Source organism: Thalassophryne amazonica, chromosome 7 (assembly GCF_902500255.1).
Source record: "Thalassophryne amazonica chromosome 7, fThaAma1.1, whole genome shotgun sequence".
Lineage (NCBI taxonomy): Eukaryota > Metazoa > Chordata > Actinopteri > Batrachoidiformes > Batrachoididae > Thalassophryne > Thalassophryne amazonica.
Genome location: NC_047109.1, coordinates 99,344,707 through 99,368,584, shown reverse-complemented (window position 1 = coordinate 99,368,584; position 23,878 = coordinate 99,344,707). Strand labels below are relative to the sequence as shown.

General features: G+C 39.8%; 1 protein-coding gene across 1 annotated transcript in view; it reads left to right on the top strand.

Moving 5' to 3' along the window:
- Positions 1–214: 214 nt before the first annotated feature.
- LOC117514667 (tumor necrosis factor receptor superfamily member 11B-like) overlaps positions 215–23,878 on the top strand; it is a 105,852-nt gene continuing 82,188 nt past the window's right edge. The window contains exon 1 of the mRNA XM_034175237.1: positions 215–310. Coding sequence (XP_034031128.1) covers positions 263–310 — 48 coding nt within the window. The 5' untranslated portion in view covers positions 215–262. The remainder of the gene's footprint in view (positions 311–23,878) is intronic.

Sequence of the window (23,878 nt, the reverse complement as noted above, 5' to 3'; positions counted from 1 at the left end):
ATAATCGCTGTTTGATGTGACCGCCTTTTACCTTTGAAAAGGATTTATTTTGGGTCAAATAGACAAGGTTTGGTTGTGGTGTGTTTTTGCCTCCCCCTCTCTCCTCTTCTCCCCCCCCCCCCCCCCCCCCCCCCCCCCGCCCTCTCTCTCTCTCTCTCTCTCTCTCTCTCTCTCTCTCGCTCTCTCTCTCTCTCTCTCTCTCTGTATAAGTACTGATCGGTGATGGAGACTTCACATCGTGGTTCCCTTTTACGCAGAGAAGATGTGCGCTCGGATAGTGAAATCCAACCCGCTCATGAAGCTGACGGTGGTGAGTAACACTTATTCACTCCCTCTGTCGACTCCTTCGACTCGCTGATGTCATATCTGAAGTATTTTAAACCGGCAGATAATCCTGGAGGGATTTAAGGGTTTTGTGAGACACTCGCGGTTACTGCGTCGTGCGCCGTCGGTGGATAAAGTCTGATCCACGCGTGATGTTTCACTGTGGGGCAGCACAACGCGTTAATGAGATCAGTACATCATTGTCAAAATAATGGCAATTTTAACTGTAATTAATAAAAACACGCCACTTATGTTCCAGGAGAATTATTATTGTTGGATACACATTTAATTATAGATGAATGTTCGTTTTTGTGTTTTTTGTGAGATGAAAAATATAAAACTTATGAAGCACAAATCCTGCGTTATTACTGAGGGAAATCATTTGTATGATCTTCGCTGGTAGTGTCATTGAAGTTTTTCCTCTGTCTTTTTATTTTATTTTTTTATTTTTTTGCAAAGAACTTGCGTTTAAAATTGGCTCCTTGCTCTTTTGTATTGCCTTATATTCCACTTATAATACAATACATAATCCAATAATAATGCATAATCCTGAGCAGGTAATTTTCAGCTACTGAGGGTGTGCAATTTTAAAAATCAATGCTGTGATCTGATGCTCCTCCTGCACCTGTGTGCTGCTCCTGCCTCCCTCTTTTCTCTGTAGTTTTCCCACAGCTGAAAATGTAATTTTTGCTTCAATCTTTGGCTGTAATTTGTCTTGGAGTCAAGGGTGGAACGTATGGGGGAGCTTTCCCCCTTTGGTTAGATATGGTTTCCCCTGAAAGGATGCTCTAAGGAATCTCTAAAAAAAAAAAAAAAATTGATAAGATACTATTTTGCCATGCACACCAAGATTCCTGTATTGTCATCATCATGGATCATGCATAAAATTAGAAGATTCTAATGTATGCTTCATTATCACTAATTGACTTTACTAAGAACAGACATGGATGTTGTTCTCTCCATCATCATTGAAGCATGATGGCGCTGGCTACAGCACTGAGATGGCTCTTGATAAGGACTGGATGGATCCCTTCTAGGCACCATAGCCTTTCTTGTTGATATTTACAGCATTCATGCACATGTGTGTATTGTGGCTGATTTGTTGACGATTGTGTCTGACGTCTTTACTTGTAATGAGAAATTGCTCTGTTCATCTCAGGGCTCGATCGCTTGGAACCATCCTGGTGTGTTCTGATGATTTAATGCTTGTTCATTTATGTCTGTTTTTAGGCTGTTCCAATATTTAAATTACACAGTTCATCAAATGTGCACCAACATAAAACAAGTAGGTCTACATGCTTGCAGCTATGAATGTTTCCTTGCTAAAATCTCAGTGAGTCGTCTCTACAAATCAGCCTGTAAAAAGACAAAGATGAGCTCCCCAAAGGCCGCGGTATAGTTGATGCACAGGTGGATTGTGTCCTGGTGGAAGGTTTTTCCGCTGTCCATGTTGGTAATACACATTAATTCAGCCTAATGTTGAGACCTTTCTTTGTGTCTGTGTGGGGTCTTGCTGGATAACCTGGTTTCCTTTCACAGCCCAAAGACATGCACGTCATGTTAATTGGAGACTATAAAGTGTGCACGTGAGTGTGAGCAGGGGGGGGGTCTGTCTTTTTGTTGTAAACCTGCGTGGGGCTGGTGACCTGTGCAGGATGCACGCTACCTCTTACCCAGCATGCACTCAGACAGGTATTTGTGCCAGTCTATTGTGGCATCATTAGTAAAGTAGACCTGAGCAGAGTAACTGGGGCTGTATTTTGTTTCAAGCTTATTGAAATCAGTTTTTAAAAGCTCTGGAACTCTAATTTTTCTGTGGGCTACACTGGCAATGAGAGAATTAAATAACGTCCAATGGTACAGTTTAGGTTTGGAAAAAGGGCAGGTTGATGCCCATTGTATGAGTGCTTTTGTTTCTAGGGAACACGTCCAATGAGAAATGTGAAATTCATAATATTAGTAGTCAAAATTAAATGATGTGTTCCAACAAGAACTAAAAGTCAAACCAAAATCTACAATTTTTACATGTACTGAACAGTGGGCTATGTATCATAAAAAATAAAAAATAAAAAAAAATCTTAGTGTGTAACACTGACTTTGAATCTAACAATTACATGCAAAATGCAATGCAAAAACTTCAGAATGTTCAGGATGGTGTCAAATGTACATCATCAAGGCAATTACTAGAAATTTCAAGTGGTATTTTTCATTTTGGATCTTGTTCATGCTACATACCTACATTGTTCCAGTCCACTCAGCTGTAAATGTAAATGGGTACTGGCCTTGGCTGGGGTCGTAACCTACTTGGACTCTCATTCTCTTCAGCTGACAGAATCTAGGGATAAGCACCGGCACTAGTGGGCCTCAGAGCCTATACAGGACTGACTTTCTGTTCTTTTGTGCGATACCTGGAATTCTAACAGGAATACACTATGATTTGAACCACAAGGTGATTTATACTGAACCATGAGCACATTCAAAATTGTCAAAAATAGAGAAACGTCTCCTACTGGCCAGATTAAATAATAAATTCGTCACATGTGGGTGTTAAATTTTCTCATGGTCCATATCTGAGTCAGAGGCCGGCACTTTGAAACCTCTGGTTTTCTGTAGGTCTTCTGTTATGATGTATTTATACAACATTTCTGGAGGGTTTTAAAATGTGTTCCACTGGCAGAAATGCAAATATTTCCTTTGGTACCTTTTGCGTGCTGTGCTCTGCTGGAACCTTTGTATGTTTTGCACGTATTGATGTCGAGATGCATATCAGGCCAGAAACAGATTGTACACTGCAGCTAATAACACGTGACATGCCATCTATTCGTATGTGTGGTTTTGTGCATGATAAAAGTATGCACAAAGGTAGCGGAATACAAACGAAGGTCTGTGCACATGCACTTTGATTTTGTGATATCCATGTACAATAATCATGATGTCTTTGTGCAGCAGTTACATTATCTGACTTTGTGTTCTTCAGTTTATTCATCATTCACTTAGTCGGGCAGTCTTTCAGTCATTTGGCCAGATGTCATCCAAACATTCAGTCTAAACTGTGAGCATTCAGCCATAAGTAGTTTTAAAATATACACTGTAATCTTTGAGGGAAAATTTTTGTTCTGAGGACACTTTAATTCAGTACAAGATCCAAAAGAGACCAATGGAAAGTCTTCAACTGTCAAACCAGATGTGCATAAATTCATTTTTAAAACACAAAAAAAGACCTGATCCACCAGGGATCTGAAGGTAATTGAGATCCATTCAAACTGTGGTCCATCCAAAGACATTCAAAAAGGGAGCCAGACTGCCACGGTGACGAGCCAAAGCTAAAGCTAAAAGTGGGACATGGTGAAGCAATTAATTTTAAATGGCCCAATTTTTTTTTTCTGTGTCCTTCACAGTTGACACATCATAACGAGTCACTGAGATCCACTCAGAGACACACAGAGTCAGGACCGAACACGTTCCACTGTCTGAAACCAGCTATTGAAGCTGTTTTAAAGGATAACTTCTTTAAAAAAAAGTACTATTCACCTGAGCAGATTTTGGAAAATTTACGATAAGATGTTAATATGAGAGTTAAGTGAGGGCAGCCATACTGGGAGTTAAAAATTCATGGTACGCTCAAAATATCAACCAAACAATGTAGGCAAACTACTTTATTTAATCTGATATACAAAATAAATTCATATGGCCAACTCAACACTTCCCACATTTTCCCAACTTTGTGTCAAATTAATGGTGACTAAGACAAAAAGTATCACTTGCACTGTGAGGGAACATCAGCTACGTCATTTTGGACATGTGGCACACTTCCCTGTGTACAATCCAGGCCACAGATTTAGATACATCAGTGTTTTGAGGACCCCAGTGGATGGAGAAGACAAAGGGGACACCTACATTTCACCAGGCTGCAGGAGATGAATTGGCTGGTTTTGAGAGGTAGGAATGGATCCGCTGTCTGCCTTGGTGGTTGCCACCCACAACCGGAGGCAGTTCTGCAGCGTGGTGGATGCAACAGCATGCAATGCCAAGGAGTATGTTCCCAGACTTGACATATCTGTTAACAGTTCTTTCAAATAATCATTTGAAACCAGTGGGTGCAAATTTTGGACTTGGCCTGTGAGAATTAATTCTAAGTGATTTTCCTCAAAAATCAAAGCACGTCGATCTCGGCTGACACTCAAAATCATTTCAGAGCAGTGTCCAGTAAATATCTGTACTCCAATCCCCTGTTTTTGCACTGTCCCAATTCCATTCCGTCTTATTTATTTAATAGTGAATACAGTTTGTCTATGTGAGTCTTTTACTTCTTATAGAGGTGCTTTTTCTTTTCTTATTGTTTATGCACCAATAACACCAGGTCATATTCCTTGTATGTGCAAACTCACTTGGTAATAAATTAGATTCCGATATTTACACTGAATAGGGTTTATTTGGGAAATTCATTCCTGACTATTCTCATTTGCTATGGTGAAAATCAACAACAACAACAACAAACACCTGTTGTCCAGGTGTGTCACCTTTATATTAACACGCCCACATTTAAAATATGCCTTTAAATAAACCCTTTGTGCCCTGTCACTCAAAAAACTGACTCATTGGATTGGATTTCCATCTAAAAATATATATAGTCCCAAATCAAAAACACACATTCATGCAAGATAATTTAATTTCATTAAATAAATAAACTAAATTAATTTAATTTAGTTGGGGCTACATATGGATGGATGGATGGATATATTTATTAGGTGGAAATCCTGCACATATCTGAGTTGAGTTCATCCGGTCAGTCTTTTATTTATTTATTTATTTATTTTTGAGTGTACAGAGTTAAGAAAATAAACATTAAGTAAACAATGGACATTCATAAGTTATTCATAAGTTTGCACCCATCGGCACAAACTGTACTCCCTCTGTTGACGCGTATTATCTATTGTGCCGGTTTTATCTTTATGCCTGTCACAGTTTTTCTCTGTTGTGGCCGTTGGCATCAGCTTTGCCTCACTTCCCCAAACCTGGCTGCAGGTTCTCATGCAGACGGGAGCACCCGCACAGAGGTTACACGGTCAAACAGCTTTTCTTTATTCCTAGACAAACAATAGAGAGAGAGAAAGGGAGAGGAAGTTAGCATGTTGGTGCGGGCGTGGGCTGGAACGACGACTTCTTACGCAAACATGTTTTTTAAACAAACAAGCGTGAGCGCATTTGTTCAGAAAGCAACGATTATCTGTGGAAGTTGCATCTGCATGCCAACTTCCCCTTTTTCAGCAACAGTAGCGCTGATAGCACCGGCGTGCACATGCGTGCGCAGCCCTGATGACCTCGATGATCCGGCGTGCGCATGTGGGATGGAGAGCCCCACAGACACATACATGGAGGTTCATCTTTGTTTGATCCTGCAGCCGCTCTGACTAATATTCAAAATATGGCAGCTCGTCGATGCAAATTCCCGCAGCGAATGTCTATTTTGCAGCAGCTCTGACACATCATTCTAATTTGATTTTTGAGATTACAGTTGCAGTAAATCCTTTTGGTATTTAAATGTGTAAATGAATGGTTTTTTTTTTCCCTCATACACCTGCTTTTTCTCAACCAGTTAAGTTTGTGTTGTTAGATTAACCTTTCGGTTTTCACTCCAGTCAAGCCTAGGAAGCTCTCCAACTCAATCGTCACAATGTCTGGGAAATTTGTGAAAATCATAAGAGGATTATGTGCATCATATTATAGGTACATATTTTTAAGCAATATAAAAACTATACTCAAAGAAACTGAAACAAGTGTGTAGATGCAATTTCCACAGGCTTTATACACACACACACACACACACACACACACACACACACACACACACACACACACACACACACACACACACACATATATATATATATATATCGATCCATGCCATTTGATTGGTGATTTGTATGTCACGTGACATGGATTATTCATACCATGTGCCATTATGCTCCCTTTATCGTGCAATTTTAGTGCTATTTAGCGTGCAATTTTTGGTACTATATGTTTTGTGCTATTGCATGTCGCGACCACCGGTCACGCTCACATTAGTGGCGATGGCGCTTAGCTTAAAAATAAACATGACTGGGGTTTGTTTTTGTGACAGATGACAATTTGAACGAGCTTATTATTATTCTCAGAACGCCGTACACCGTCTGGAGGCATTTGCATTATTCGCTGGGACGTCTGCAGCTGAAGTACAAGCACTGTCAGATGAAAAGCTCAACAAATTTCTGTAGCGATTTTTCATTGGGCTGAGGAAAGCAGATGGCAGTCTGTACATGAAGAAGTCAGATACAGGCTACATTGTCAGGATTGTTTTTGAACTATGTGACTGTTTTGGATTGGATTGAATTGCTATTTAGTGTTTGTGTTGGACTATTTGGAACCTCTTGACCTCAAAGGACCAGTGACACACACCAAAATGTAAGTGCCTTTTCTGTTGTTTCGAAATGAATAAAACATCAAATATCTATTTTAGGTGTTATGTAAAACAAATAATGAATGTTTTTTCATTTGTGCAATGGTAAGAATATTTCATGATGTGAAAGATGGAACGGTCCATCATAAGCATTCATTATTTGTATTATATATATATATATATATATATATATATATATATATATATATATATATATATATATCATCTAAAAGACTTGGGAGGAGATGGACAAATGTTTCTCAAATTATCGTGTGATTATCAATTTTAAGTTATTAAAAATGGTAATTTTCTGACTCCGGATTCCTTGCAATGTTGAACATGAAAGAACAGGGGGAAAAAAGATTCCACATTCACACACACACACAGTCACACAAACACACACGAGCTGGAATCCCCCCTCAGACCACCTGTGCTCTCGGGCTAACTGAAGCCATGTGCCTGCTGGATGGTGCCGTGCGGTTTGGCCCCTGTGAGCCACGACTTGTCTCCTCACGTCGTGAATTTAACTTTGACCTCAGGCAAACCAAAATCTGACTCGCTCCTTGCATCATGCATTCTGCACTCTGTGGAAGTTATTTAAATGCTAATTTGTTCTGGTGCCATTTTTGGACTGTTATGCCCAACAATGCAAAGAAGAGCTTGTTTATCCTTTTTAAAATGTTATTTACTGAGTCATATTAAGTTCTACATACAGTAGATTATTTGTATCCCGAAACACACTTTTCCCCTGAGGAAAAAAAAGAAAACTAATTTAAATGTCTTTTGAAAAAGAATGAAAAAAGAACATAGGTTCTTAGCTTTGATTATTCATGATTGTGCTGCACTTTTTTCTGTTTTGCTCAAAACTGACAGTAATAACATTTTTTGTTTATTCTCAACAGTTACCACATTCTGTTTCGTGACATGTTTTACTATCTTCATATTCTCATATTTAACTACAACAGCTGAAGACCTATATCTTAAAAGATTAACACAGTTCATGCAAATGCATTCTTTGTGCTCCAATAACACATAATATATGGTTCTGTGTGGCCTTGATATTTTGATCAAGCCTGTTCAAAATGTAATTGGTTTAGCTGTGACTAACACACAGGCTTTCCAACACGTTTAAATGACACTGGCCCTAAATGGTTTGAGTTAACCAGTTATGACCTCAAGTTTGACCTTTCAATGCCATTCAAGGTCAAAAGTCATGCGACTAAAAGAAAGGTGATCTGTTACTTCACACTGGTGTTTCATAGTAACGTAGGCATATCTTATAATAACCCACTCACTCACTCATCTTCAACTGCTTACTCCAATATGGGGTCACGGCAGTGGTGGGCACAGTTCCGTTAAACCGCCAACCGCTAATTATCGAAACTAATGTTTTCATTATCGGATTAGCTTTTCAGATAACTTTGACAAGCATCATCAGACCAATTATTCAATAAATTTTGGTCTGATCATTTTTAGCTCGCTAATATGTTTTTGCAGGCGAAGTGACTCAAGCATTAACAGATAAAAACTTTTGTTAAGTCTGATATCAACATTTCAGCGCTTACTTGTTAAAGACTTTGTAGTCCAAAAACTGCTGTATACTCTGTAAACAAAGGAGAGCTGGTTTCAGCAGAAACCGCTCTATTCTCTGCAATTAGAGAAGAACTGGTCACAAAATAATTCCTCTTGATACCAAACCAACTCATCGGCAATATCACCCTAGTCATCCAGAGGCATACAGTTTTAACTTATGGTTAAAATTTTTAACAAAACTAATTTTGGACATGTTATTTAAATTAACGTCACTTCTGAAGTTTTATAAAGCAAAAATATCAGCTATATGTTTTAGTTTTAAAGTATTGCACTAATTTTGAAAGTTTTAGTGTGGACGTGCTGTGTGCAGGTGGTGCATTATGGGTAATCCCGGTACAGCCACGACAGGAGAAATGCATTTGAGATGCTCTGATCAGGCTCCACACGTACAAGAGCATTAAACTCTTTGTATATTGTGCCTAAAACTCTCATGAATATATTCTCTGGGTTTATAGACGTTGTTTGTTTTAAATGTCAGAAGCAGCTCAGGTTGCTTATCCAATATTTTCCTGTTTGTCTCTACTGCCAGTAGTGTTCATGGCAGTATTCACCCTAAGTATTGAGATATCCCATAAATGATAATTCTTTGCGCACCTGATAGTTCTTGCAGCCTCTTGCTGCAGCTAAAGAAAAAAAAAACATTTTGGTTGTATAATGTTCATTTACAACTGTCATCATGGATTCTATTGTTTAAACAGCAGAACTCTTTGGTGCTAAAAAAAAAAAAAAAAAAAAAACTATGCAAAGGATTATGGGTAAAGGTCTGAGCATCTTGGCGCCAGTAGATAGCAGTGTTCTATGCATTTTGACCCCAGTTACATCAGCCGGTTGTCAAATCACAACTTGACTTAGTTATGGCTTTAACAAATTGCTTTTTTTTTTTTTGTTTTTTTACATATAATTAAAAAGGCATATTTTACAAAAGCACATTTAAATACCAACACACACATCATGTCACATTAACGTGTTGGTTTTTACATAGAATGAATGAGTCAACCAATCAGTGTTAGTGGAGACTCATTTTCCCATAATCCCTTTGGCATCTGTCTGTGTGTGTTACAAAACTTCAGAATTAGTGTATTAAAATTAAGATATGTGTTATATTTTAACTTTGTACAAATGACAGAATTGACATTAATGGAATTATTCTATCGGTATTAATTTTATTTATAACCAAACCATAAGTCAGCACTGCTTTATTTTCCAAGACCTCCGCCTCACAGCAACGTTATTACTGAGTAGAGAGTTGAGCTTCACTGGTAGAAGTTATGTAGTAAATAGGCGCTTACAGCAGAGAGCATGATGCACAGAGACAGAAGTGCTGACTTATTGTTTGTGTTGTGTGGGCCGCTGAAGAGGAGGTACTGCTGGCCCACCACCACCAGAGGGCACCCTGCCTGGAGTGCGGGCTCCAGGCACCAGAGGGCGCTGCCGCCTCACAGGAGCAGCCGGGGTGACAGCTGACACTCATCACCTATGACAGCTGTCACCACTCATCTGATCTGCATCGGTATATCAGCAAGACGTCATCTCCACCTCTTTGCCGAGATATCGTTCTACCGAGGAGGTAACAAACTCAGCCGTTGTGTTGTCTTTCAGACAGTGACTTTGTTGCTTGTGTTTTGACAGTGGTTGGTGAGTACTTGCAGCTGGAGACTGTACTGAACCCTTTTTTTGGATAAGTACTCACATTTTCCTGACAAGAGGTGGAGGTGGTTTTTTTCACCATCCGTGTTGCTGGGTGCAAACGCACCCACATCTAACTGTTTTTGTTCCTCGCCAGCAGTACCAGATCCGACAAGCGGAGGCAGTGGCCACCTGGGAGTTCGGGACTTGGCGGCTCCAGTATCCCCGGGGTTCGGTGGCGGAGGAAATCGTGTGGTTCCGGTTCTGCTTTGGACAGACGTCTTCTATCTTCGAGCCTGCCCACATGACACCTTTGTGAATTGACTTTATTATTTTCTATTGTGATCTGTCGTGCTTGTTGTGCTTATTTCACAACAGTAAAAGTGCTATTTGACTTCCTCCATTGTCCGTTCATTTGCGCCCCCTGTTGTGGGTCCGTGTTCCAACACTTTCACAACAGTTTGTGTCTGTGGTTACCTTTGATGCTACCAGAAGCGATCGTGGTGTTAAAATTCAAAATAAGCTTGTTAGTAGTTGCAAGTGTATCAGAAACAATATTGAAAGTTATCAGTTATCTGTAGATTCTGATAAATGTTTGGGCGGTTTATTGGTTTAGCTTTATAAAAGATAACTTTTCAGTTAGCTGATTATCTGTTATCGAAGCTAACTTTTTGGTTAGCTGTGCCCACCACTGGGTCACAGTCACCAGCAGTTATGGTGGACAGTCTGTCACAGGGTCACATACAGACAAACCAGCACATTCACACTTGCAAGCACACCTACGGACAATTTAAAGTTACCAGTCCACCTAACCTGCATGCCTTTGGATGTGGGGGAAGCACCTGGAGGGAACCCATGCAAATACCTCCAAAGTCCACACAGAAAGGCCACAGGTGGGAATCGATCCCACGACCTTTTGCTGTGAGACAACAGTGCTAACCACTAAGTCATTGTGCCATTAATTTCTTCCCTCAAAATTCTACTCACAACACCCCATAATGACAACATGATTTTTTATTATTTTTCCAAATTTATTAAAATAATCTAAGATTTACATTGTCTGCCTATCCTAAATGGCTGCACTGACACCCTGCACCTGTATTTTACAGACTATTTTTTATGATGACCTTGACCTGTACACCAAAAGTTAATCCTCTAGAGACACTCAAACAGGTGAGCATCCAAAATGGTGGCAAATATACAGTGCAAGTATTCACAGCACTTCATTTTTTCCACATTTTGTTATATTACAACCTTATTCTAAAATAGAGTAAATTAATTTTTTCCCTCAAAATTCTACTCACAACACCCCATAATAACATGAAAAAGTTTTTTTTTGTCATTTTTTGTAAATTTATTAAAAATTAAAAAAAAGAAATCACATGCACATAAGTATTTACACCCTTTGCTCATTACTTTGTTGGTGCACCTTTGGCAGAAATTACAGCCTCAAGTCTTCTTGAATATGATGTACACAAGCTTGGTGTACATTGCTGCATTCATCTTTCCCTCAATCCTGACTAGTCTCCCAGTTCCTGCCACTGAAAAACATCCCCACAGCATGATGCTGCCACCACCATGCTTCATTGTAGGGATAGTGCCTGGTTTCCTCCAAACATGACACCTGGCATTCACACCACAGTTCAATCTTCGTCTCATCAGACCAGAGAATTTTGTTTCTCATGGTCTGAGAGTCTTTCAGGTGCCTTTTGGCAAACTCCAGGTGGGCTGCCATGTGCATTTTACTAATGAGTGGCTTCTGTCTGGATATATACAGGCCTGATTGGTGGAGTGTTGCAGAGATGGTTGTCCTTCTGGAAGGCTCTCGTTTCTCCACAGAGGAATGCTGAAGCTCTGACAGAATGACCATTCGGTTCTTGGTCACTTCCCTGACTAAAGTTCTTCTCCCCCGATCTCAGTTTAGTCGATTGGCCAGCTCTACGAAGAGTCCTGGTGGATCTGAATTTTTCCATTTATAAATAATGGAGACCACTGTGCTCATATCTAAATATCTAAAAAAAAAATCATATTGTCATTATGGGGTATTGTCTGTAGAATTTTGAGGGAAAAAAAAGAATTTTATCCATTTTGGAAAAAGGCTGTAACATAACAAAATGTGGAAAAAAGTGAAGCGCTGTGAATACTTTCTGGATGCACTCTATATGTCGGCTTACAGCTCACATTCACCACCATTGCACTACAAACAGGAAATCACTTGTCCCCTTTGTTTTATACAAGAAGATGATATCTGTTAAATAGCACATGTTCTCTGTTTAATAAAAAGGGTAAAAAAAAAAAAAAAAAATCATCTTCATTCTTTGTAAAACACAATTTCCTCTGAAGTTGCTTCAAATGGGATTTACTGTCAGCATTTATATAAGCCAAGAAGATCATATAAAGCAGATTCAACCAGTATAAACAGATAATGTTTTTGGCTTAGCCATTATTTATGCACAAAAAAGTAAATGGAGGTTTGGGTTTTTTTTTGTTTTTTTTTTGTGAAAAGATAAAAAGCTCTCAGCATCATGGGGTCCTGCAGAACTTCAGGAAATCATATGTAGTTCATACATACTGTATCTTATTCATTAGAACAATGCAATCTTTCCCTCAAAACTACTGTAATGGCATTACCTTGCTCAAAGGCACTTTGACAGTATTTGCATACAGAAGTTAGCTGCGCATTTTGCAAACTACCACAGAGCTTAAATGGATAATTTTAACATTTTACCTTTTGCCTTCTGCTCTTTACCTGGCTGCTGTAGTGGGGGAAAAGCATGCTGAAGCTGTACTTTTAAAAAGGCATCGTGTACTTTCTCTGCACTCTATTTTTTTCCTTCTTCTTTCAGCTGTTTGTGTTAGAGGTCACCAGAGGGGTTTATCTGTCTCATTCTCATCCTGTCTGTATATTTCTCTGTTGCACCGACCCCTTGCAGTAGGTGGCAGTGTTCTATGCATTTTGACCCATCTAATGGATGGCAGTGTGAAGAGTGCCCACTCAGATATCACACGGCCGTTGAGCTGAATCACACTACGAGTGATTCAGCTCGTACAAACAGAATTTACAGTTTTGCAAATGCCTTTTTTTAAACACACATTACAGTAACTTGTGTGTTGGTTTTTACATATAATAAATCAACCAATCAGTAATGAGCAGAGGCTGATTTTCCCATAATGTCTTTTGGCATCTAGAATTAGTGCATTATTTTTAAATTAAAAGATATGTGTTATATTTTCACTTTGTAAAAATGACAGAGTTCATGTTAATATCAATAAAGCATCCATAATTAGTTTGGTTTTTAAATCAAACCATAAGTCAAACCTGTTTTGCTGTGTATGCATTTTGCCACATGTCAGGGGCTCTGTATGCTGTGAATGTAAATGACTTTGTTTTTTTTTTGTGGCAGCCTGGCCCCTTCTACTGGGGTAGAGTTGAGCTCAGCTCCTCACAGCTGCCTGACTACTGCAAAATATGTAGTACACAGGAACCAACATGTATGATTTTAGGGTTTACAGATGTTTTTTTTGACCGTTAATAACTATGCCAGTAAAGAAACAAAAAGTTAGCGGACTAAGTTAGCAGAACTAAATTTAGCAGAAGGTAATTGGTCCGCTGATGGTTTTTGAAGTTAGCTGAAAAGCTAATCCGCTAACAAAAAAGTTAGCTTTGCTAATTAGAGGTTTGCAGATTCGTGGAACTGTGCCCACCACTGATGTTCACCTCCTGAAGGGTCTTTCACACTGAAAGCGTCAGACACGTCAGAAGCGTCAAAAAATGGTCTAAAAAGCATTATTTTCAATGAGACGCACTGAGCCGTGACGTAGCTTCACGCTGTCCAATAGGAATGACAGGCCAAAACACGGAAGACTAGTGGCAGAAACCACTGATCTGTACAAAATGGATCAGTGCAGAAACCACTAATCTGTACAAAATGGATCGGTGCAGAAACCACTGGTCTGTACAAAAACAGAAACATGTCACAGGACTGCTCATTTATAGAGCAGTTTTCTGAAGAAAAATCCTTGGAAATGTTTTTTTCTTGCTGTTGTTTGTTACCTCAGAATTTCTGATTACTGTTAAAAAAAAGTTTAGTTTGTAATTAAAACAGCTCAATAAATCAATAAATGGTTCTTTAGAAACCTTTCATCTGTAAATTAAAACCACCTGTTATTTCAGATTAGATAATTTCTTGCTTAACATAAGGAACCTTGGACATTTATTTTTAGACAAATAAAATAACATGGACACTTGTACATTTTTTAAAGTCTGGAAAATTATTTATATCTCATTTCAATAAATACAAATGTTTATTATAAATGTAACAGGAAATAATTTAACAATGACTGCAGTGTGAATGTAAAGTAGGATTTCTGTGACATAAACCTCATGATGAATTTTTTAATGGTCATTTCAACTTGTAATTTCGTCAAAATATGTAATTGCCTTACTATTGTTATCAGGACAGAGTCATTTCTAAAATATAAATTTGAGCGCAATAAGTGGAGAGCTTCTACCTGTGCAAATGTCTTTTGACTTTGATTCGTGGACATTTTTAATGATCTGTTCATTTATTGTTAAAATATAAAACAAAACAGCTTTTTAAAAAATAATAAAATAGTTGCTGTTGAAAGAGCCATTTATTTAGAAGCAGGTGATGTTATGCTGGATTCTCGGGACCAGATGAAGGTCTCTTCTGCAGCTTTGAACTCTGGTGGTGTTGCTGAAGAGCAGAGATGTTTTCTTTCGACTGGACTTTGTGGTGTTCAGCTCATCAATGGAAGTTTGTTGTCTGCACAGCAAATGTTCCTGATTTGGACAAATAAAAACATTTCTTTAAATATAAAGAAACACTAAACAGTTTATATATAAAAAAAAAAGAAAAAAAATGAAAAAAAAAACCCCGGAAAAAAATGCCCCCCCAAAAAATTATTTACAGTTGAAATTTTGTGGTCTCCGAAAAAAGTTGTAGCTTTATTTGGCAAAAATAAGAAAGACTGAACCATTTACAAATTAAAGCATTCACTCAGATCAACTGTGCTAAAAGGCTAAGCTAACGTTAGCCGATCAATAAACCTTCACAGCAGTGCAGAAACGTCACGTTTTACGTTTATTTTATTCTCACCTCGATAATGCTGCAGAACTAAACTCCGTTGGGCAAACTGGGACTTCGCATATATCCAAAAAGTGGGAGATTTCGGACTGAGTGGCTGCGTGCCTCGGTCTGCCCAGGAATGATGCCTGAAGGCCGGCTTCTCCGTGCGGGTTGGCCCGCTGTCGCGGTTCGATCGATATCCCACCAAGTTGTCAGTCCTCCCTCAGTCGGCGTCACTCTGAAAAGTAGCTGAAAAAAAAAAGCTTCTCCCAGCAGGGTGATGGGAGAATCGTTCTACTGCTGTTTTTTAAAGCTTTTTTGTGGTTCAGGAGACGCAAATTCAAGATGGCGATCACTGAACTTTTTTGAGGTTGTGGAAACAGCCAGAGTGTGACGTAGCAATCTCTGCCCCCTTGTGGCTTCCGAAGTAAAGCATCTGACGTCACGCATCGGATGCGTTAAAGCGTTGGTATGCGTTGCGTGAAGCTTCCGGCGTGTTCAATGTGAAAGGCCCATGAGTCTGTAGCAGGTATGATGTGGAAATGTTTCCTCAGCCCATCTCCATATAAATACACATGCAACTCACCTCCGGTACTCCGTGTTCCACAGCGCAGACAGCTGGTGAAGTCCCTTTCATTTACCTGTGCTGTGTGCTGGCTACATCTATTGGGTCACAAATGCCTAATCCACCTCTGGCATAAAAAAAAAATCCCATGTGAAGCACCGTCCCGCACTGATAATCCAACTACAGTTGTGTTAAGATATCAAGTGAAATGGCCACCAAAAAAAAGTTTAAAAAGAGAGAGAAGAAAAAGTTAGCTCGCTGCATCTGAAGAATGTTACGCACATGTGAGAAGTTGGTGCACTGCCAGCACAGTTCGGCAGCAGTTTATGGAGTCCAGCCGGATGAATAACATCTAGCAATGCAAGTATATACTGATCAAACACCTAAACTGATTTTTCACCGGACTGTACACAAGCAGGCGATCACAGCTGTCAGCCTTTTAGTGCGCTCTCTGGATGGACAGCTCCTGTGCTCGCGTGTGCACGTGCACCCCACGTGTACACAGGGGCTGGCACAGCCATTATGAGCACACATACACGCAGCTGAGCGAACATTTTGGCCACACACTCACACGCTGCTTTGATCACCTGTTTTATACACACACGTGGCGCATTCAACCATTATGAACACATGCGCGCAACTGAGTGTACATTTCATCTGGCCACACACTCGCATGCTGTTTGGATCACTTGTTCTATGCATGTACACACGCGCACTCCATCATGTGAGAAACACACACTCCTGCCAGCGCACCCTCCTCCTGATGAGAGGTCAGTGAGCACTCAGAATGTGAGGACAAGCAAAGATTTGATTGCATGGGTGAATGAGTGGGTGAGTGACAGCAGTCTGCGTCATCCGACTGCAGGTGTGCACGAGACAGTCTGGCTCCATTCTGACACACCTGACCACGCCTCTTTTCCTCCCGACTGCGTCCGGATTATGACCATATTTGCCTTGTCGGCCTGGTTCCTGCACATTGTTGTTATGTGTGACGGGAGCTTGAGTCTTCCACCTAGAAATGAAAATCAACCCCAGAGCTAAATATCAGTCTGCCCAATGGTGCTAAGTACAAAGAAAACAGCAGTGGGCCCAGCACCGATTCCTGTGGCACTCCAAGCTTAACAGCGGATTCCAGTAACATGTTATTAAAGAAAATGAAATATGACCAGCCCAACATATAGGATCTTGGCCACAAGAGTACCCAACCAGAAATACCAAAACAATTTTCAAACCTACTGAACAAGATATTGTGATACACTTGATCAAAAGCAGCACGAAGATCCAACAATGATAATACAGACAGACCACTGTCATACATAAGGAACAAGAAATAATTTACAACTTTTATGAGCACAGTTTCAGTGGAATGATGCACTCTAAACCCCGACTGCAACGGCTCGAATAGAGCATTCCCAGACAAATATTTCAGAAGTTTGAAACCATCTTCTCAACAAATATTTAAAAGAAATGTCAGGTTGGAAACAGGTCTGTAATTTCCCAACACCCCAGGATCCAGATTTTGAGGAGAGGTTTTGCAACAGCTACCTTAAGACACAAAGAAAATACAGCAGTGGTGAGAGACAAGTTCACCTCACTTAAGCACACAGGGTCCTGAGACGTGCCAGAAACCTTTCAAAAACCATCATAGCAAAGGACTAAGTAAGAGAACAGGTTGTACCTTTCATACTCATCACAACCATTGAAAGATACTGCAAAGAAATGCACTCAAATTCAGACAAGACCTGTCTGGAAGACGAAAATAACCAAAAAATAATCTCTTGAACCAACAGTACATGGAAGAATCTGCTTTCAGATATCATCAACTCTGTGGTAAAAAAAAAAAAAAAAAAAAAAAAATCAGATAGATTTGGGCAACTCATAGACTGATGCCTGCTAGTAATTCCTAATAGACCTCTTGTGCTGTCAGGAACACCTTTTTGTTCCACTTTCTGACAGGTTTGTTTAAGTACCCGTAAATGCTCAGTAAAAGCGGGGTCCAGGGGCAGTGCCCTTGGTGGGGGGCCCACAAGTTTTGAGCATTTTAGAGGCATTTTGGAGCCACTAGTGAGACCTAATTCCATGAATTTCCATTTGATATTGTTTGTTAAGTTGGATATGTGCAAACGTGAGTGTAATAAAACAATCTGTCTATGTAGACTTTCTTTCAGTGACACCTGCCTCGTGCTGTAGGATATGTACTTACTATAAATAGCATTGGACAGATATCACTGAACTTGCCAAAACTATTCTTTAAGTGTCTTTCCTTAACCTGCAATGAGCTCTGAAATATACTGGAACTTCATACAAGTATGTGTAAATTATTTAAAGAGATTAAAACCTATCAAAACAACAATATTTGTGGTGTAAAACGTTGACCTTATTCATATTTACATGTGAAATGCATGCTTACAAATTACTGTCCATAATAAATTCCGAAATCACACCATGTGAGTTTGCACCCCGACTACGTCAGTCAGTACGAAAACCCACAGGTACATACAGCATAATATCATTAAAAAGCACACATCCTGTGCACCAGTTGTACTGCAGTCTATGAAATTCACCAAAATAAAATATAAAAAAAATTGATCCAGGCCGATTTCAGTATGCAGGCAAAACATATCTCATCATCTTTGAATGGTTTATCTATTAACTCATTGAGTGCCAGCCATTTTTAAAGTTCAGAACATCCCAGTGCCAAGATTTCTTCAGCATTTGAGTGTTTTTTCAAGACCCATAGAAAATTGAGTTCTATGTCCATGTCAACAACAAACATAACACAAGAAAAGAAAAGAGAAGAAAAGAAATTGGCTCAATGATGCATCTTTGGCGCGGAGCGTTACTATCGGAAAAGACGCGTTTTAGAGTCAATGGCATCGAGTGAGTTAAAGAGTAAAAAACTGAATGAAATCAATTGTAAAGCTTGAAAGAAGTTTCTGTAGGAAGTATTTTAGCCATAAGGTTACGTAAGAGGGGGTTTAATTTTATTTTATTTATAAATTCCATACAAATAAAAACAAGAATCAAATAAAGACATAATAAAACAATAACCACCTAATACAAACACATTAAGCAATAAGATGCAACTAAATAAATAATAAAAACACACACACACACACACACACACACACACACACACACACACACACACACACACACACACACACACACAAAACAAAACAAAAAAAAAACAAATACTCAACTGTTCCTCAAAGAGTCTTTTGTGGATTCTCTCATAAAGTAAGAGGGGGAAGTGTTGGCTTTTTAAATACTTGAAAGACACTGGACTCATTGAGAGGATTTAATCTTGCTATAACAGACTGATGCAGCAGGTGGCAGCAATGCAACAATAAGGATGCTGGCTGCTGTTATACTCCACAGAAGAAGAAGAAGGGTTCGTTTGTTTTCTACACATGGTCACGTTTTGAGAAAAAGCACGTTTCGTGTCAAAATAAAGCCATAAAATACTTTTTTTTTTAAATATAGCGGTTTTGTATGATGTAATGAACAAATTTTGACGAAAATCCGCATACAAACTTAGGTTTGGCAGCGCTGAATTTCACTTCAGTACATGCACAGTATAAATAACTGTGGCACACTTAAAAATTTCAGTGATTGTAAACACATTTTAATTGCAGAGAGGTTTACCGGGGAACTCAACCTTGCGGACAAATTCACAGTCTTGCCTTTGTCCTGTCTGCGTCCATCTCCCGGTCCAAATATACCCACTTAAACCTATTTTTTACATCACTATCGATGTCTTTAATGCAATCTTTGTCCTCTCTCTCTCTCTGTAATTTTGGCCATGTTACAGACACAGCTCAACAGACCAAAACTTGCAGAAAATCAAAATGTCCACATCCGGGTACTTTCAGTGATTTTAGATTTACAGAGATTCTGATTGACTGAAAATTTGTTGTTGTAAATGGTAAATGGACTGCATTTATATAGCGCTTTTCCATCTGCATCAGACGCTCAAAGCACTTTACAATTATGCCTCACATTCACCCCGATGTCAGGGTGAATGTGAGGCATAATAATTTTACAAGTTGTAGAAAAAGTAACCAATGACATCTCATGTTTTAGCTTGCAGTTTCAGCAATGCGGTTCTGTGCATATGAGGAAAGGTTTAACAAGCACGGCTTCACCTCCACCCCTCACTCCAATTTTTCTCAACGGATTCACGCTGATCTCAGAAATGGCCCAGAAGTCCAGAAAAACTCTGCAGATCCGCGAAAGATTCTCATCCCTGCCAATTAGCTAAGGCTGCCGGATCAATGATGAATACGGCTAAAACTGTCTTCTCAACATTCCCTGATCAGCTGGATTCAGTACAGAAAATGTCAAAACTGGTGCATGAGGCAACAACGGTAAAACACAGATGTCCCTGATTGAAATCAATAAGATAAAACTGTGTCTGTTGTATATCCTTGTTCTTGTGCTGGACGAGTCACAGACTGTGAAAATTTTAAAGAATTAATAATATTTAAAAGGTCCCAAGCCAGCAGCTTGTCCTGACAATACATGCATATTAAAACAATCGCGCTTAATTACAAATCTGTCACACTGCAGCATGAAACCAGTCAATCAATAAGTCTGCAAATTCAGGGCTAAAATTTGTGTGTAAATAAGCACACAGAAAACAGTGCTTCACTTTAAAGACCTGCACCCCAAAACTCGGGACAGACAAACATAAAATCTGCTGACAGTTAAAAGTGCTTCTAAAAACCGAGGCCACGCCTCCTCTCCTGTCTGTTCCTCGAGGTGTGTTAAAAAAAAAAAATACAATTCAGGGGAGAAGGTTTGACCAACAGAATGGACTCACCTTCACTCAAACACATCTTTGTGAGCCGTAGAAAATTCAGGCTGTGGGAACTACAAAAATCTTTTAAAACAAAAGTTTTGTTTGGTGACGGTCGAGCATTTATTAACGCCATCTGAATGTTATATGTCAGCCTTCAGTTTTGCAAAACAGACCAGCGGGTGAAGCTCTGCAAAATCATTGCCCTCCTTTCACATTTTCTTTCTCAGCCACGAGTACCGCACACGTCCCACGAATGAAGTAAGACCAGATGGCTACAAAAGCCACCAGCAGGCTGGTCTAATATATAAGAAGTCCTTTATATTGTAGGCTCTGAGGCCCGTTGGTGCCCGTGCTTATCTCTGGATTCAGTAGCGTCAAGCAGATGAGTGTCTACTACTCCCCTGGATGGGATGCCACTCCAACACAGCTGGATGGACTGAGTCAATGTTGATTAAGTGTCTTGTCCAAGGACACAGACAGGTAACATGAATGAATTTGAAGCCACATCTACTTATTGGCTTCTTATCCACTCTAATATAGAAGCCCCTTAATTTGGATGGATCTGGGTCCTACTCATCCTGTTAAACTGAGCAGGCCATAACCAACACAAGACCCACGGGAACTTCCCACTAGTCCTAGGGTCCAATATTTCTATGGTACACTAATCCTAGGGTACAGTAGTCCTGGTTAGGGTTAGGTTTAGGGGTTAGGGTGAACTTTAAAATCAGTTTGGGGTTGTAATATACACCATCAAATAACATAAAGAGGTTCGGACCAGTAGATTCTAGGACCAGTGGACCTTCCCCAGATCCACAGCACAGAAAAGACCGACGGCACCAAGAGGTTGGACACAAATGCAAGATTCAGGAGTCAGCTTAACAGAGTTTAATGCCAAACCAAGCGGGGTTCGGTACACAAAAAGGCAGTCAAAAAATAGCACCAGCAGACGAAGCATTAGGCAGAGACAGGATCCAAAAACAGGCAGACAGGTGGATACACAGTTAAGCAAAACCAGGACGAGGATACTCAGACGACAAAAGCTTGAAAGAGGCACCAGGCACAACAATCTCACAACTGAAAGAGGAAAAGGGAGTGACTTCTATAGGAGGAATGATAATGAGGAAATACAAGACAGGTGTGTGAGAAAGGTTCAGGAACATCAGCTTGGGACTCCGACGAGGGCGGTCGCATCTCCTTACACACCCCATCCCGGCCACCGCTCACGCCACCCCTTTCCCCTCCGGGGGCTGCGCGGTTTTTAGCTGTGTCAGGACCCCGTTCCCCAAAAGCTAGCGGCAGCGCGACTCCAGTTGCAGCGGCCTTCATCCACTTTGTCTCAATTTGGATGACGGACTGCTTCACGTTTAGTGCACATAAACAATGTCAAATGTATATGTGTTGCCAGAACAGGATCCGGCACCTCTTGATTTTGACCCCCCCGTGTTCTGGGACTTATTTGGGCTGATCCGGCACCTCTCGTGAATAAAAAAAAAATATTTATATGAAACACGTTTTAAAATGTATAAAATAAATTGATACATTTTATTTAAATAACAAATCTTCATAAGTTCATGTCGTTTATTAAAACTCAACGTTATTTGAGAGTCGGAGATTTGTTGCTTGGCACACAAACCACACTCCAACAGGTACAAAACGGAAACCTAGAAAATTCACACGTGAGGAGCAACCGAATCGAGAGGAAAAAATGAATGGTGTTTCATTTCCAATAACAAAAACAACATGTCTAAACGACAGATGAATTTGATGTCCTTTTTTAAGAAAAAGGAAGAGGGAGATGCCTCAAAACTACTTAAAGCAACCGGCGATGGGTGCAGCAGCATCACTGGTCATGCTAGCAGTCACAAGGCAAGTGATGAAGCAAGTATGGCTACCGCCTCAACAGCTAGCCTGCAGGTTCATGGACAGCTAGCCACGGCCATGGCTGATACCGACGATACAGCAGCGGATCAGTATTTTGAACAACTAAGTGGTGAGCATACTTTGTATTTGTAGGCCGCTGTGCCAATCCTTAAATAAAAATGGAAGATTTGTGTAACCTTTTGTAAGCTCTGATTTTTTTTAAATGTTTTACTCGTAGACATGTTAAGTCCCTCCTGGTGAGGACAGTTGCATGCACCCTGCAGAGTATAACCTAAATATTGGTTAATTGTTGTCATAATAGCATTTATAAAAGGGATGTTGTCTGAAATTGAGGCTTTTAAGTGCCACAGCTCTAGAAGTGGCCATTCACATGTTGTTTTTCTGTGTGTTCCGGGACCTTTGTCCATCTCGTCATCGCCGTGCTGTCATATGTACTTTACATTCCAGTACCTAATGATTTACAAATTAAGCACTGATGTGTTGTCTTTAATTTTGATGTGTGCCATTATTACGGTAAACAAGTAACAATTGTGGATTAATTGCTGTATTCTGAGGTAACTGGAGTGTAAACGTAATTGCCCTTTTTTGGGATCAATAAAGTTGTCTGAAGTCTGAAGTCTGAATGGGGCATGGCAAGCAGGAAGGGAGGAGAGACACGCCCATCACCAAGGACCCACACCAGACAAGAGAAATCCTTTCACCAAAACCCAAGCACATAAGTAACAGAGAGAAAATGTACCATAAGCGATAAAAAGCCCCATGGACCCAATAATGACACCAGCTCAGGATTCACTGAGTCTCAAATCACAAGCAGAGCATGACGATCGTGCATCGAACCTGCTTTTCCACCATGAGTGAATAAAATTATCGGTAAAAACAATACAATCCATATGAAGAACAGGATGTCCCAACACTCATGGAACATGTCTCACTCCTCATCTGTGAGTCTGTAGTCAGCTACCGACAGTGGTGGGCACAGATCCAAAAAATTAACTTCGATAACAGATAACAAGATACCTGAAAAGTTATCTTTGATAAAGATAAACAGATAAACCACCCAAAAATGTATCGGACGTTACAGATAATCGATAACCGATAAATTCCGGTGTTGTCTCTGGTACATTTGCAATTACTAAGAAGCTGAAATTAATTTTTAACACAATCGCTTCTGAAAGCATCAAAAGCAATAAAAAACCCAAAGAATGAGCCAGAATGTTTGACTATGCTGCCCCCTGTAGAACATAGCACAGATGAACCCTGAGAGCACCCACAAAATCAGCTCTCTACTAATCATAATCATCATTTTTCTTTCAACATACTGCCCCTACTGGAAGCGCTTGTTTACAGCAGCACCTACAGAGCAGGCATAAGACCAGTTCTCTATCAATTACAACGCTCCGGTCAGGCGGAGGTCTTGAAAAATAAAGTCATACTAACTTATGGTTTTGTGAAAATACTGATAGAATAACTCCATTAATGTCAATTCTGTCATTTGTACAAAGTTAAAATATAACATATATCTTTTAATGTTGAATAAGGCACTAATTCTGAGGTTTTGT